Source organism: Onychostruthus taczanowskii, unplaced genomic scaffold (assembly GCF_017590055.1).
Source record: "Onychostruthus taczanowskii isolate IOZ18803 unplaced genomic scaffold, ASM1759005v1 scaffold39, whole genome shotgun sequence".
In the NCBI taxonomy this organism is placed as follows: Eukaryota; Metazoa; Chordata; class Aves; order Passeriformes; family Passeridae; genus Onychostruthus; species Onychostruthus taczanowskii.
Window position 1 is genome coordinate 7,317,078 of NW_024501348.1, and position 12,632 is coordinate 7,329,709.

The 12,632-nt window shown below is 39.8% G+C and overlaps 1 protein-coding gene across 1 annotated transcript in view; it reads right to left on the reverse strand.

Annotated features, from left to right (window-relative positions):
• Nucleotides 1-12,632, reverse strand: part of SH3BGRL2 (SH3 domain binding glutamate rich protein like 2) — a 36,441-nt gene that overhangs the window by 16,123 nt on the left and 7,686 nt on the right. The window contains exon 2 of the mRNA XM_041412415.1: nt 596-781. Within this exon, the coding sequence (XP_041268349.1) occupies nt 596-781 (186 nt within the window). The remainder of the gene's footprint in view (nt 1-595; nt 782-12,632) is intronic.

The following is a 12,632-nucleotide window of genomic DNA, read 5'->3' on the forward strand; positions in this document are numbered from 1 at the left end:
GCTGCTGCTTCATCTTGCACTGGTGATTGGAGAAGCTTACACCAAGAAAACAGCCCACCCATCAACCTGTTGTCAGATTTACAGCAAATAGTGTTCATTTATCCTAAACACTCTGATTGCATAAAGACGCTCTGAGCATAAATGAAATTTACACCGTGACAGCAGCAGAGAAAGAGCTTAATTACAATAACAATAAAACTCAATCTAGCCAGTGTTCTCATTTACTGTGCCAAAGACAGACTTCCTACTGAACTTTTGTGCTTGGACTAGACCCAAGCAGCAAAAAATTCCCAGCTTACAGTGGTCTCACCATGCCCTTTACCATCAACAGGTCGTACATGAAGCTTGTGACATTTCTGATTTTTACATTCCTGGAGGGAATCCCTTAGACAGCCCTCGGATTTACAGAAAAATTACCTGAATTTTCCCTGTATGATCATTACCTGATCCTATTGCCTCATTAAATTCAGATTCTACTAGAGAAAGCTCAAAAGCAAGTCCCATGTTTAAATGGCCACCTGAGTGTACTAATATATTGTATATAATGTAATATAATATATATACTAATATATTGAGAACCATAACAGCTGCTTACCCCACAGTACCGATCATCACTGAATATCTGTGGTGGCAGTGGATTGCCTTGTGCAGGCTGCCTGTCCTCAGGAATATTTTTATACATCCATTGTCTCTTCTCCTCTGACATGGTGATATCCACTTCTTCAAACTCTATGCGGTTGGCTTCTAGAAACCTCACCACATCCTGCTGCCTCTTCTTTATCTAGATGGAAGAAGGAAAATTAAAAAACCTAGAGTCAGAGCAAGTCCTCCATAACACAGACATGCTTACAAATCTGAGAACATTCGTCCTCTCCCATCCCACTTTCATAGGATGGGAAGTCACAAACTCAGAAAGACAAAGGACGAAGAAGAATTTTTTTTTCAGTTTTAAATTCATAAAGTTAAGCATTGCTGTTTCTTTACATGTTGACAAAGGTTATAGTTCTTCACCTCACTTGTATAAGGCTGTCTGTTTAATTTAGCTTTGGTAATTTCAGCCTTTACCCTCTAAAGATATTTTTTAAAAGCAAACTGTAAGAATCTCTTCAGAAGTAGAAGTTAAAAGAGGCAGTTGGTTTACAAAGACATTAGGGGCTACATTTTTTAAGTATACAGGCACCTAAAAATGCAAGGTAAATAACCTGGCAAGTCTCAGAAGAATTTACTCCTGAAAGTGTTCACTGAGATGAACATGTCAGTACATCTGAAAAAAACCCACCCCAGCTCCACACATTTTTGTTTCTCTAGACACCTACACGTTTTTTTAAAATACAGCTCAACAGTTCCCTAAACAAGGCTTGTTGAACATTTAGCTAAGAATGTCTGGCAGCATAATACACATGCCTGAAAGTAAGCATGTCCTCTCTTGAAAATGAACTTTTTTGAGGAAAAAAAAATTAAAAAAAAAAAAAAAAGGCATGAGGTTTCTATTAAATGTATGGGGTTTCTTCCCCTCAAAGACATTATCATCTTCATACAAAGAGGCAGAACACCGAGAACACTGGCAGTTTTTCTCTCATTGTAGTTAAGATTGGTTGGACCCAATGATCTTTTCCAACCTTAACAATTCTATGATATTTAGATCAGCCCTTAAGAGCTAGCTGGGCTTCAAGAAGATACAGTCAGGTAAAGACAACCTCTGCTTCAAACAGGACTTTAAATCAAGACAGTAACCTTTGAAATGAAAGCCGGTATACTTTTGGCATCAACCTGATGAAATTAATACTTTCAGAAAGGAACTATAAATTATGTGTCATATTTTTACAGCTATCATCATAGTGTTATTTGAAAAAAAAATTCAGCTTTAATAATTTTACAGTATTCCTGGAGTGTCATATCTATGCAGTTGCTGGCTGGCATAAAGCCCAGGTGGATGAATCATGCCTATGGGTATCATATGACCTAGATACTAGTTGGAAATCAGAGGATTTTCAAAATGCATGCGCTAGTTGCTCCTGTCACACAACCAAGCCTACCTATCTAAATGCATCACAAAAATACATAATGTTGGAAGTAATACTGATGAAATTCTTATTTCCTTGAAATAAGGCAGCCCAAGAAACTACAAACACAAAGCTTTGAAACAACTGCTGTCTTTCTTAAGAAGTGGATTGCACAGTAAATTTGTGTCACGCGATGTCTTACTCTTTTTCCTTTATTTGCACACTGGTACAGTTTTTTAGGCGTATGTGAAAAATCATTTTCATGGAGAAGGCAGCTCCTAAACTTGCAAGCAAGTAATGCATATCATCAACAGCAAAAATACTGCATCATCATCACTGGCGATACCAACGGCAATATGCTTTCTACTACATCCCTAAAAACTTAAAGTGAAGTAAAAGACAAAAACATTTTCCTCTGTCTTTCAACAAGAAGCTTCAAAAGAACACATAAGAGGCAGACACAGAGGTATTCTTAATACAAATATTACATACCTGGTTAAACAGAAAAGAGATGTCTAAAATTATCTGTGGGAGAGGTCACTTCCTTATGGTGAAGTGCTATCAAAACTCACATGAAATCCCTCCTGCACTGGTCAGAGCAATGAGCAAACTCCAGAGTGGCTGGGCCAGCCCTCTGGCCCCAAGGCCAATTGGCATCCTCCAGCCAAAGCTATTAAACCTTCAGCCTCTCAAAGCTGCTGCTTGCAAACTACACACTGGGAATGATCCCTGGCATGGTGTGACATCTAAATCATGGCCACGGGCTGCTTGTGAGACTCTAAGTTAGCCTTGGCCAAAGCTGACTGTGCCAGCAACCATTCTTCCAACAGTTCCAGAGTGCCAGAGTGCTCCATTCTCAGAGCCAGGACATGCACCAGTACAGGTGTTTCCTCATGGACCCATTTTCATCCGCTGTCTCCCTGTAAACTGAGCAACTTAGATTTAGTCAGATCCCTATCATTTTACAGTTCACACCATTAGAATTCTCCCACAAGCACAAATTTCCTAATGCCTCATTTTATTTTTATAAAACTAATTAAGATGTTGAAGTGAAGTAAATTGGGGTTTTTGGTTTTTTTAGCCATAAGCCTTACAATTCTCCACATGACATCTGTATGAGTTATCAGCTGTGGATGTACCAGCTGCATAAACCTAAACAAAATACCCTGAAAATTTCAAGCCAAAATTTCTCCTCCCCAATTTATTTGATTCAGGCCTATAAACTGAAACAAGAGCATTAGTTGTATTTAAAATCCTATTAAATTACGCCTTGTTGTTTAAGAGGGATGCTCAGAGCATCTGCCACAACAGAAGCCAGCTGATTGTTCCCCAAGAAAACCACAGGACCTTTGTCTCTGTCTACAGCTGGATGTGTGCCTCAGAAGTGCGTCAGCCTCTCAGCTCTGCCTGCAGCTCTCATCTGGGCTCCCCCGGAGCCCTAAGAGCTGCCAGCATCTGGCCACAGGAAACACGGAGCAAAGGCAGCACGGCACAAGGAGCAGCGTCAGTCCCTATCTCCTCACCAGCCTGTCCTGTCAGGAGCACAGTGGAGAAAAACACATCCTCATTCGACAAACTACAGAGGGGATAATACTCTCTCTAAAGTATCTTGCTGCTACCAAGGTTTCTTGCATTTGATGAAACTGAAGGGAACCTGGAAAAAAAAATCTCATTGTCAGAGGTACCATGTTAAGAATAACTTGGTTTGTAGCTATTCATACGTCAATTTGGGAAAGTGTTTGTAGTGTTACATGACAGACTACTTCAGCATCAAAATATTTTGGATTTAATATCTTTCAGCACACCAGAAGACACTACAAAATACACCTTCAAAACATATATCCACTGTGAAGGTTCAGAGGAAAGTCTTTATGCAATATGATCCTAATCTATCTTTAAATGCAGTGAGAAAACTCTGATGGAGTTAATGGTCTGCTATAGTCCAATGTTTGCCTCCCCTATTTTTAGGAGGGTAATTCTTTTCTGAACATCATTTATCTGGGTTTGGTTTTAGTGTTAATCTGTATTTCTATTCACAAAACTAAGACAGGAAAAAAATCCCCAGAGACAACTCAATTTTATCCTCGTATTCAGAGCTGGCATCTTTATTAGGATTAAAAAGCAGCAAAAATAGGTTGCCCATTGTGATACATAAAATTGCTAAAATAAGCTAATCACTTAATCAGTAACCCAATTCATAAAGAAAGTCTATGGTAACTAAAGTATTCTGTCTTTCTGTCCTAGTTTTCATTTCTTTATACTGATTTGCAACAGGTAACAGGAGGATACATTTTCAAACTGCTTTGGAGAAATATTTCAAAGACATACTCAGGCTAGTCCAGGTGGGACCACTGGGATTATCTGTTCTGACTTTCAGCATCCTTGAATTAATTCCTCTTAGGAGTAAAGGGTTTCTTCAGATTTCTTTTCCTGTCTAAGCTCCATTCCTGAACTGACAGTAACAGAGAGCTGGTCTTTGCAAAGTGTTCCCACAGTTGATTGACTGTCTTTACTTGAAATATTTGCTTGCATCTTCAGAATCCACCTCACTTCAGCCAATTTTCACATCTTTGCCAAAACTAAAAATGGTTCTGTTCTAAGATTTCTGTTTCCCACACAACTAAAATCAGATCCCCCAGCTAAGCTGAACACTGATCTCTGGTAGCAAGAGAAATCGTATTGCTCATTCAGTAGCAGAATGAGAAAATGAGGATGCTACCATTACAAATCATGTCCAGGTTGGAGCAGAAGTTTAGAAAAATCAGATTACTTCCTCTATCCAAAGATCCCTGGAAGCTTCTCATCACTTCCAACAAGTAAAAGTTTCCTTCTTTTTTGCCCTGTCTATGCTTCCTGAACCTGTTTTCAGAAGTTCTCCTGTCCTAGAAAGGCTTCCCTACTGATGGCTGCTGAACCAGAGCAGCATAATAGCATGTCATCTCTTCATTACTAAAATGAGCTGCACTTCATCATTCTATACTATTTTAACCAAGATATTCAATACCTTGCAAAAATCTTAGTAGTCCACAATTTGTCTAACTCAGACAAGATAAATGAACATTACTTCTACTCTACTGTATGCAAGATTATTCAAGTCACAATACTAATAGGAACTGTGCCATCATGAAAGAGAACTTCTCTGCCTTTTTTCATTAGCCCAGTTGACATAAATGGGACAAAGCAGACCCATTCTCAGTTTCAAATTTCTTCACAGTGTCAACAGGAGGAATGTTGCTGAGTGCCTGGTTCTCACAAAGTGGATGTGGAAGCTTGGTTTTCTGCTGTAGACTCTACCCCCCACCTTCTGGAGATAAGGTACTCCCTGGGTTTCTGTCCTCCTGCCTGCAAGTGGAGGGAATGATGACAGCAGGTACCCTCCATGAACTGGCTGGTGACTGAGATGTGCAGCACTGATTGTTTTACAGTCTCATCCCCTTGGAATTGAAGGAACTGACAGCCTAGCCTGAACTGTCCACTCCTTACAGACATATCCCAAGAACAAATAACCATCTTTCTAACACAAAATCCCACCCCAAAAAATATTCAGACCACACATGGTGAGAACAAAGCCTTGTGAGGTCATCTTCTAAGCTGGCTTGTCAAACCACAAGCACATTTTAGAAGCCTGAAATTTAAAAAACAAAAACTGAATGCATGTCTCAGTTCATCTCAAATACTTCTTTCACAGCCTGGCACACCTGTGCCTCTAAAGACAGAGACGATCCTGCTAATTTTCTTCCTTCTTTTCTAATTTGGTTACTCTTTCCACATACCTGCCCCCACTCCAGAACTGCATCAGCCACATTATCCACCCACTGACTCAGCCAGAAACTGAATGTGTTGCATTTGGCAGGGGCACCTTTATGGTGCAGTTTGATGATCCAACTCAGCAGATCTCACTGCTGGCTGTCACTGGGATGACACAATGTTCCTCCCTCCTGCCAAGCAGCTCCTGCAGCTTTCCTCACACAAGCATAATGCAGGAACCAGGGGAACAAGGGAAGGAGCATCAATAACGTCAGCACCACAATCTCATCCGTTTTTATCAGGAACAAAACTGCATCCTAAGAAAATGGCTCAGCCACGGCTAAAGGTACAGGTATCTGAAACATGAACTGCCTAAGCAGCATCTGTGTTACATAAACACAAGCTCAACTCACTCCCACAACTGAAAACATTGTATGTGAGCCTCTGCTTTTACAAGTCATGCAAACATAACCAAAGGGGCTGTTGCAGTGTAAAATGCAGACGAAATATTGCTACTGCAGAGGATTACTTATCTTCACTTCTCACACAGATGTGGCTTAACATATACTCACAGATAATAAGGAAACACCATGCCCTAACAAACAAACCAACAGAAGCCCTAAACACATTAAAGGAACAGAATTGTAAACTGCGTTGAAACATCCTCTTCTTATGTTTCCACTATGTTTCTGCTCCCATAAAGAAGCAATAAAGATCTATCCCACACATTCATAAGCTTGAAATGCAAATCCTCATGGTCCTTTTACATTTGAGACATGTAGTGACAGAGATTTTCTGCCAAATTTCTCTCTTCTTTGCCTGACTTAGGAAAGGAGAGCATAACTGACCCCTGGCAATTTTTATTGCAGTGAAATGGCAGCACTGTGACAGAACTTTACAAAGGTTCATATGATTAATTCATTATTCTGGGCACAGGAAAACACAACTCAGCTATGTACATACGAAAAAAAGGATGAGAAGCTGTGATGAAGAGAAAAAGGTTAATAGAGAAGAAGATTTTAAAATAAAAATAAACAAAAATCAGTATTGCATAACTATTTCCAAAAGTAAAGTGAGTGGTTCTCCACTGTAGCAAATACCGCATTGCATCTGACAGAAGGAAAACACTGTCTTCTCATAACAGGCCTCCAAATAGCACCTGAATGCTTCATCCTCAAAAAAAGAAATGCTTCAATATCCTATAAACTAACCACAGAACTTTTCAACCTAAAGAGGAACAGAACAGTGTGTGAACAGAGGCCACATGCAGCCAGCACTGCGCTGGTCTCCTGCTAGCAGCAACCTTCCGCTTGCACACAGAGACATAATTAAGGACACACAATATGAAACACTATTAAAGTGGGAGGGCAATCTGTTCAGCTCTATGCAAAATTAGTCTGCAGGTCTCTGGGAGCTGCTGAGATACTGCTTAGCCAAGGACTCTGCACCCCTCTGCCTCTGTGCAATGTTTGTATGGTAACTTTGAAAAGAATCCAGTATTTACGAAATGCAATTAAAATTTGAGACAGGTTTGGTTTTTAAGAGATTCTTAATCACAAGCAGTCAGCAAAGGAAAACATTTTCTATAAAGCTACAAAGACTGTTAAACTGCTCCATGCCCTATGCCTGCTAGCCTCATATTTTCCTAGCCAGATGTTGCACTCTGATAAATGTATTTAAATTTATTTCTGTGTGTGCACATATGTGTATCACAAGGTGAGGGAAAAATTTTATTTTTTAAGGCAGTTTGTCTGAAATCGTTGCTTTCTGTGCAAGTAACAGAGTAACATCTGAAACACAAAGGGGTCTTTAGCAAGCATAAATAAAACTATCACTGCTAAAAACAAGAGATGATGGGAACTTGCTCACAGGTGTACTAGGTATTATTTCAATAAGCACAAATGGAAAAGGAGAGACAGAAATGGAAGCAACAGAAAAAGGGAAAACACCAAGAAAGGAAAAAGACAGCAGTCTACAGAAAAATCACCTACAGACAGTGCCACGCAGGGTGCCTTTGAGATGGGTGCAGCTGGAAAAGCCTCTGAAGTCATACCCAAGTCTACTTCTTTTGAATTCTTCTATATTTTGAGAAACATGACTTCCCACCGATCTACACAAATAAAGTAAGTGATTCTATAATTTTCTACTTGCAGTAGGAACAATGTGTTCTTACAGCGTTGAAAATCCATTTACACAGGAGTCTTTGATGGACTGTAGGAAAACAGATGCTATAAACCCCAAAATTTGGCTCATTGCTTCCTGATAGGTCAAAAGAATAAGAATGCCACTGATGCTGGATCTTCCAATTAATGGTGTGAATTTTCTTCTATTGCATCAGTGTGAAACTAAAAAATACAGCATTGCTGTGGAAATAAAAAATGGCTAAAACAAGGTGGAACTTGAAGACTTCACAGCAGGAATTGAACCAGAACCTGGAAGTCTCACTGACGGTACAGGCAGCTCCAAATTATTGGGACAGACTAAGAGCCAACAGACTCCATGCAGACCGAGCAACACAGCCAGAAGATTCCCTGCCCAGCCTGGAAAGCAGCAGGTGACTGCCAGATTAAAGGTCAGGATGCAAAGCTAGTTGTTCTAGTAGGGGAGCTGGCAAAGCCTCCTGCCAGTTCAGATTATAACCCACAGGAAGAATCTGTGGAATTACACTATCCTGAAAACATTTTTATTTGACAAAATGCATGCTTGAAATGGTATTTTTGCTACAGATAAAGGATCTTTCCTAGTCATAGGTATTTTCTTGTGAGGACACTGGGAAAGCATCTTGGTTCTTCAGTGGTTCTTCACCTCTAACTAAAACAGAGGGCAGGTTACCAGAGTTTGCCCATAACTTCATCTGATTTTAAAAATGTCTCAGCCAACAGTGAACCAAAAAAGTCAAAACTATTAGAATTATGTGTTAGGACCTTTTTTTCCCTTTTCAATAAAGTGAGGATCTTAGTGGCTAGCACAAGAGACAGAAGAAACTTTGACCAGCTGGGAAGATCTCAGGGATTTGTAAAACATATCCTCAGCTATCAAGAACATCTCCTGATGGAGAAGTTCTAGTCCTGCAGGGCTAGACTATTGCTTCAAAAGGCTAACAATTCAAATCTTAGCTGGCAGCTAACTTCTTTCAATAGATAAATGGTTTTCTTTGCAATTTACCATATGTTTCAGTAGTCCAAGAGCGTGGTTAAAAAAAAAAGAGTGTTATTTTCATGCTTTTTTTTCAGCAGAAACCTGTCAAAGATGCCAGAGAATAATTTAAATCTCCTGTTTGGTATTCTACATTTAACTCCTCTTCGTACTACTCCCTTTTGTCAAAGTGGCATATTTATAGCAAGTATTTTGCATCACGAAAGAAACCCTTTCAACAAGCAACATCTATCTTCCTTTTCAAAATACATACACATAAATACAAGTATGATAACTGCAACCCTTATTATTTCAACTACTTTTCAGTACCTACTAACTAAATGCAAGATGTTCTTTGATCTCCACGCTATATTACATTTATTCATGTTTATTTCTTCTTATTTGGTTCTGAGGAATATACTTTGCTCCCCAGCAAAGTTCCAGTTCAGCAAGGTAGGTGAGAACTGTCAAGTCTAAATTATTGGAAACTCAATCCTGCATAGATGAACAGAAAGTTGATCTTTCAGTCTCACAGTTCTGCAGAGTGAGGAACAGTTTGGTATCTTGCACATGGGAGTCCAAAACTGCTACAGCTAAAATTCTGCAGGGATTAAAAGATGTTGCTTTGTTGTGTGTATCAGCTTGCTTGGTAGAATTATGATTTTGAGAAATAACACGATTAATCCATTTTGTTTATTTTCCTAAAACATTAAATATTTGGTAATTGATTAAAGTTCACTGAAACAGCACCAAGGGCAGCTTTATAAGCAGGTTTTGGAAAGCAAGCAAATGCTCTAATACTCAGCAGTGTGGCCTGGCAGGCAAGAGGGCAACCCACAGCCTTGGGTTCACCAAGCACAGCATCACCAGCTGATCCAGAGGGTGATTATCCCACTGCATCCAGCCTGGGTGCTGCCTCACCCCGAGTACCGTGAGCAGTTCTGAGCCCCACAGTTTAGCAAGAATGTGAAGGTCCTTAAGTGCATCCAGAGGAAGGCAGCAAAGCTGGTGGTGGGATTAGAAGGAAAGTCCTGTAAGGAGCACCTGAGGGCCCTGGGCTTGTCTAGTCTGGACAAAGGGAGGCTGAGGGGTGATTTCACGGCTCCCTACAGTTTGCTGAGGAGGGGAAGTGGAATGGGAGGTGCTGATCTCTTCTCCCTGGTATCCAGCAATGGGAAGTGTAATACTTTTGTCAGGGGAGGCTCAGACTTGTCATAAGGAAGCCTTTTTTCACAGGTAGTTAAACACTGAAGCAGGCTTCCTAGCTTGCAATTGTTTAAGACACATTTAGACAATGCCATTAATAACATGCTTTAATTAACTTCTGGTGAACCTTGATATAGTCAAACAGTTGGATTAGATGACCACTATAGGTTACTTCCAACTGAAATATTCTATTCTACTCTAAATTGTGGGAAGAAAAATAAAAGTTTGAAAACAAAAAATCCCCCTAACAACAGATTCACATACATTTCCTATTATGTAACATGTTTACCACCTGAGCTTTTAAGATGAAAACACAGAATTATTTTTTTTGTGACGAAGTGAGTCAGCAGAACACAGAAAGTGTATGAACTAGTTCTCTGTATTTATCAGTCACATTGTTTTGTCACAATGAATAAAGCATTCCCAGCTGTATTTTCTGTATTTATTGCAAATGAGATCTAAAAGAAAATTTTCAGCACTAAAAAAAGTAGGTCATGTTTCTTCCTTCTCATTAGCTTTAAGCAGCAAAACCCGGTGGCACAGGAATATTTATCTACCAGAATGGATAAAAACACCTAGCAATGTGTTACCAGGAGACGTAACAAGCAATTAGCCTGGTTTCATCTGGGTGGGGTCTTAGTTCTGTCAGCTCAAGATACCAGTTCTTCTGGCCATCTCCTGCCATAACCACAAGCTGCACCCTCTATATTTTGTCGCTCACAGCCCCTAGCCCAACACCCAGGTACACGAAGTAGCTGCTCCAGCTACTTCTGAAACCAGAGCCAGCGGACGCAGAATGTGGATCCAGAAGATGCCACGTGCAGCAGACTCCTGACAGCAAGGCAGAGGGTTTAAGGCATATTAAGGCAAGCTTGGGGACTGCAGTACTGTCTAGCACAGCAGTGACATGCTGGGTTTAATGCAGAATCCTGTTCCTACATAAACACAAGGTCACAGCCATATTATTCTCATACAGGTACTAATCCTCCTCCATGAATCTGGGGGAGTAAGTGCCCTTGACCACTTGGAAAAAACAACTAGTCTTTCCTTGAGAAGGACTATGCTTGCATTTACTTGTTCTCTCACCCTAAAGGAGCAGAGATACTATGATTCCAACACGCTCCCAAGAGTTTCAAACACAAGTTTGTGAAATAAAGTTGTCAATGCTTTTGCTATTTCTTCCTGAGAGTTACTATCCACATAGCACAGACAAGTCGTTCTGCCAACTACAGATATACACACCCCTGACAATGCACTTTTAAAAAACAGCACTAACAGCAGTGCAAGTCATCCAGATTTTGTTGTGCTACCTTTTTGCAGATATTTACAGGTTTTCTCAGCACTATATGAAACTGCAACAGAAAAATTCATTGTGACTCAAGACAAATGTCGTATTTCAGACAAAACTGGACTGTATTACTGCAACATTTTCTCATGTTTTGTAAGGCTAGGAGGATGGATTTTTCTAAAGCAGGGCTGACTGCCACTGCTATTATTCAGATCAGTAACAAAATTATCTTTGACTCAGCTGAGCAGAACAAGGTTTCTAACCTTATTAATAAATGTCAACATTATTTCTCTTTCAACAAATGCAACAATATCTGTGTAGCTTGTGTGTTTTTGCAGCTCTGTATCTGTAAATTCTCTTTTCTTTCATATTTCTGCAGACTCATTTCTTAGTGACAAGGTGCATCCCCAAACACAGCAGCCATCTGATTATTATCCCATAAAACTGCAGACACATCTCCTGTAAGGTCAAGAGAAGTCACCTCCACACAGCCAAAGGTACTGCTGAACACCACGCTGCATAAACCCACTGACTTCCAGACTTCCCTGGGGCCTGATGCTGGGAACCTTTACTAGAAATCAGACCTTGCTGCAGGCAAGCCAGTTTGATGAGCAGGAAGGGACTGCTTGCACATCAGGGCCTTCATAGCAGCTGTCTTCTTTGATCAAAAACTAGTTTTCTATCTCTTTTCTAATTTTAGCTTCCTAGCTGGTTCCTACTGAAGAATGTGATGGTATCTACATCCTTCAAATGCCACTCCTGTCTCTGTTTCTACATAAACCTATCAGATCACTCAATTAGAGATGTTTCAGAAAGACTATCTGGCCTTAGGAGATGCAGATCCAGATCAAAGGTTTAAAGCATACTTGAACTGCATTTCTTTAGATTGGACAGGGATGATAATTTCACTAACCCTGCAGCAATTTAATGACAGGTTTCTGTTGCTGATGCTCTATTGTTCATCAGATCAAAGGAAGCTTCCTTTCAAATGAAGGCACACAAAAACTCACTTGATTTTTTTCTGAAAAACACAGATTAAGAAACCAGTCTTTAATTGATTTGTAATGTTACGACTAAATTGTTCCAAATAATCACTCATAAATATTTTAATAGCACTGATAATACCCAATATCATCCTCTGCAGCATACCGCAATGCCAGGAAACAAAACAAACTTGTAAAAGTTTTAATAGAATTTCCACGGTTCAAGAATGTATACATAAACATACATATATATATCCATATCCACATCCA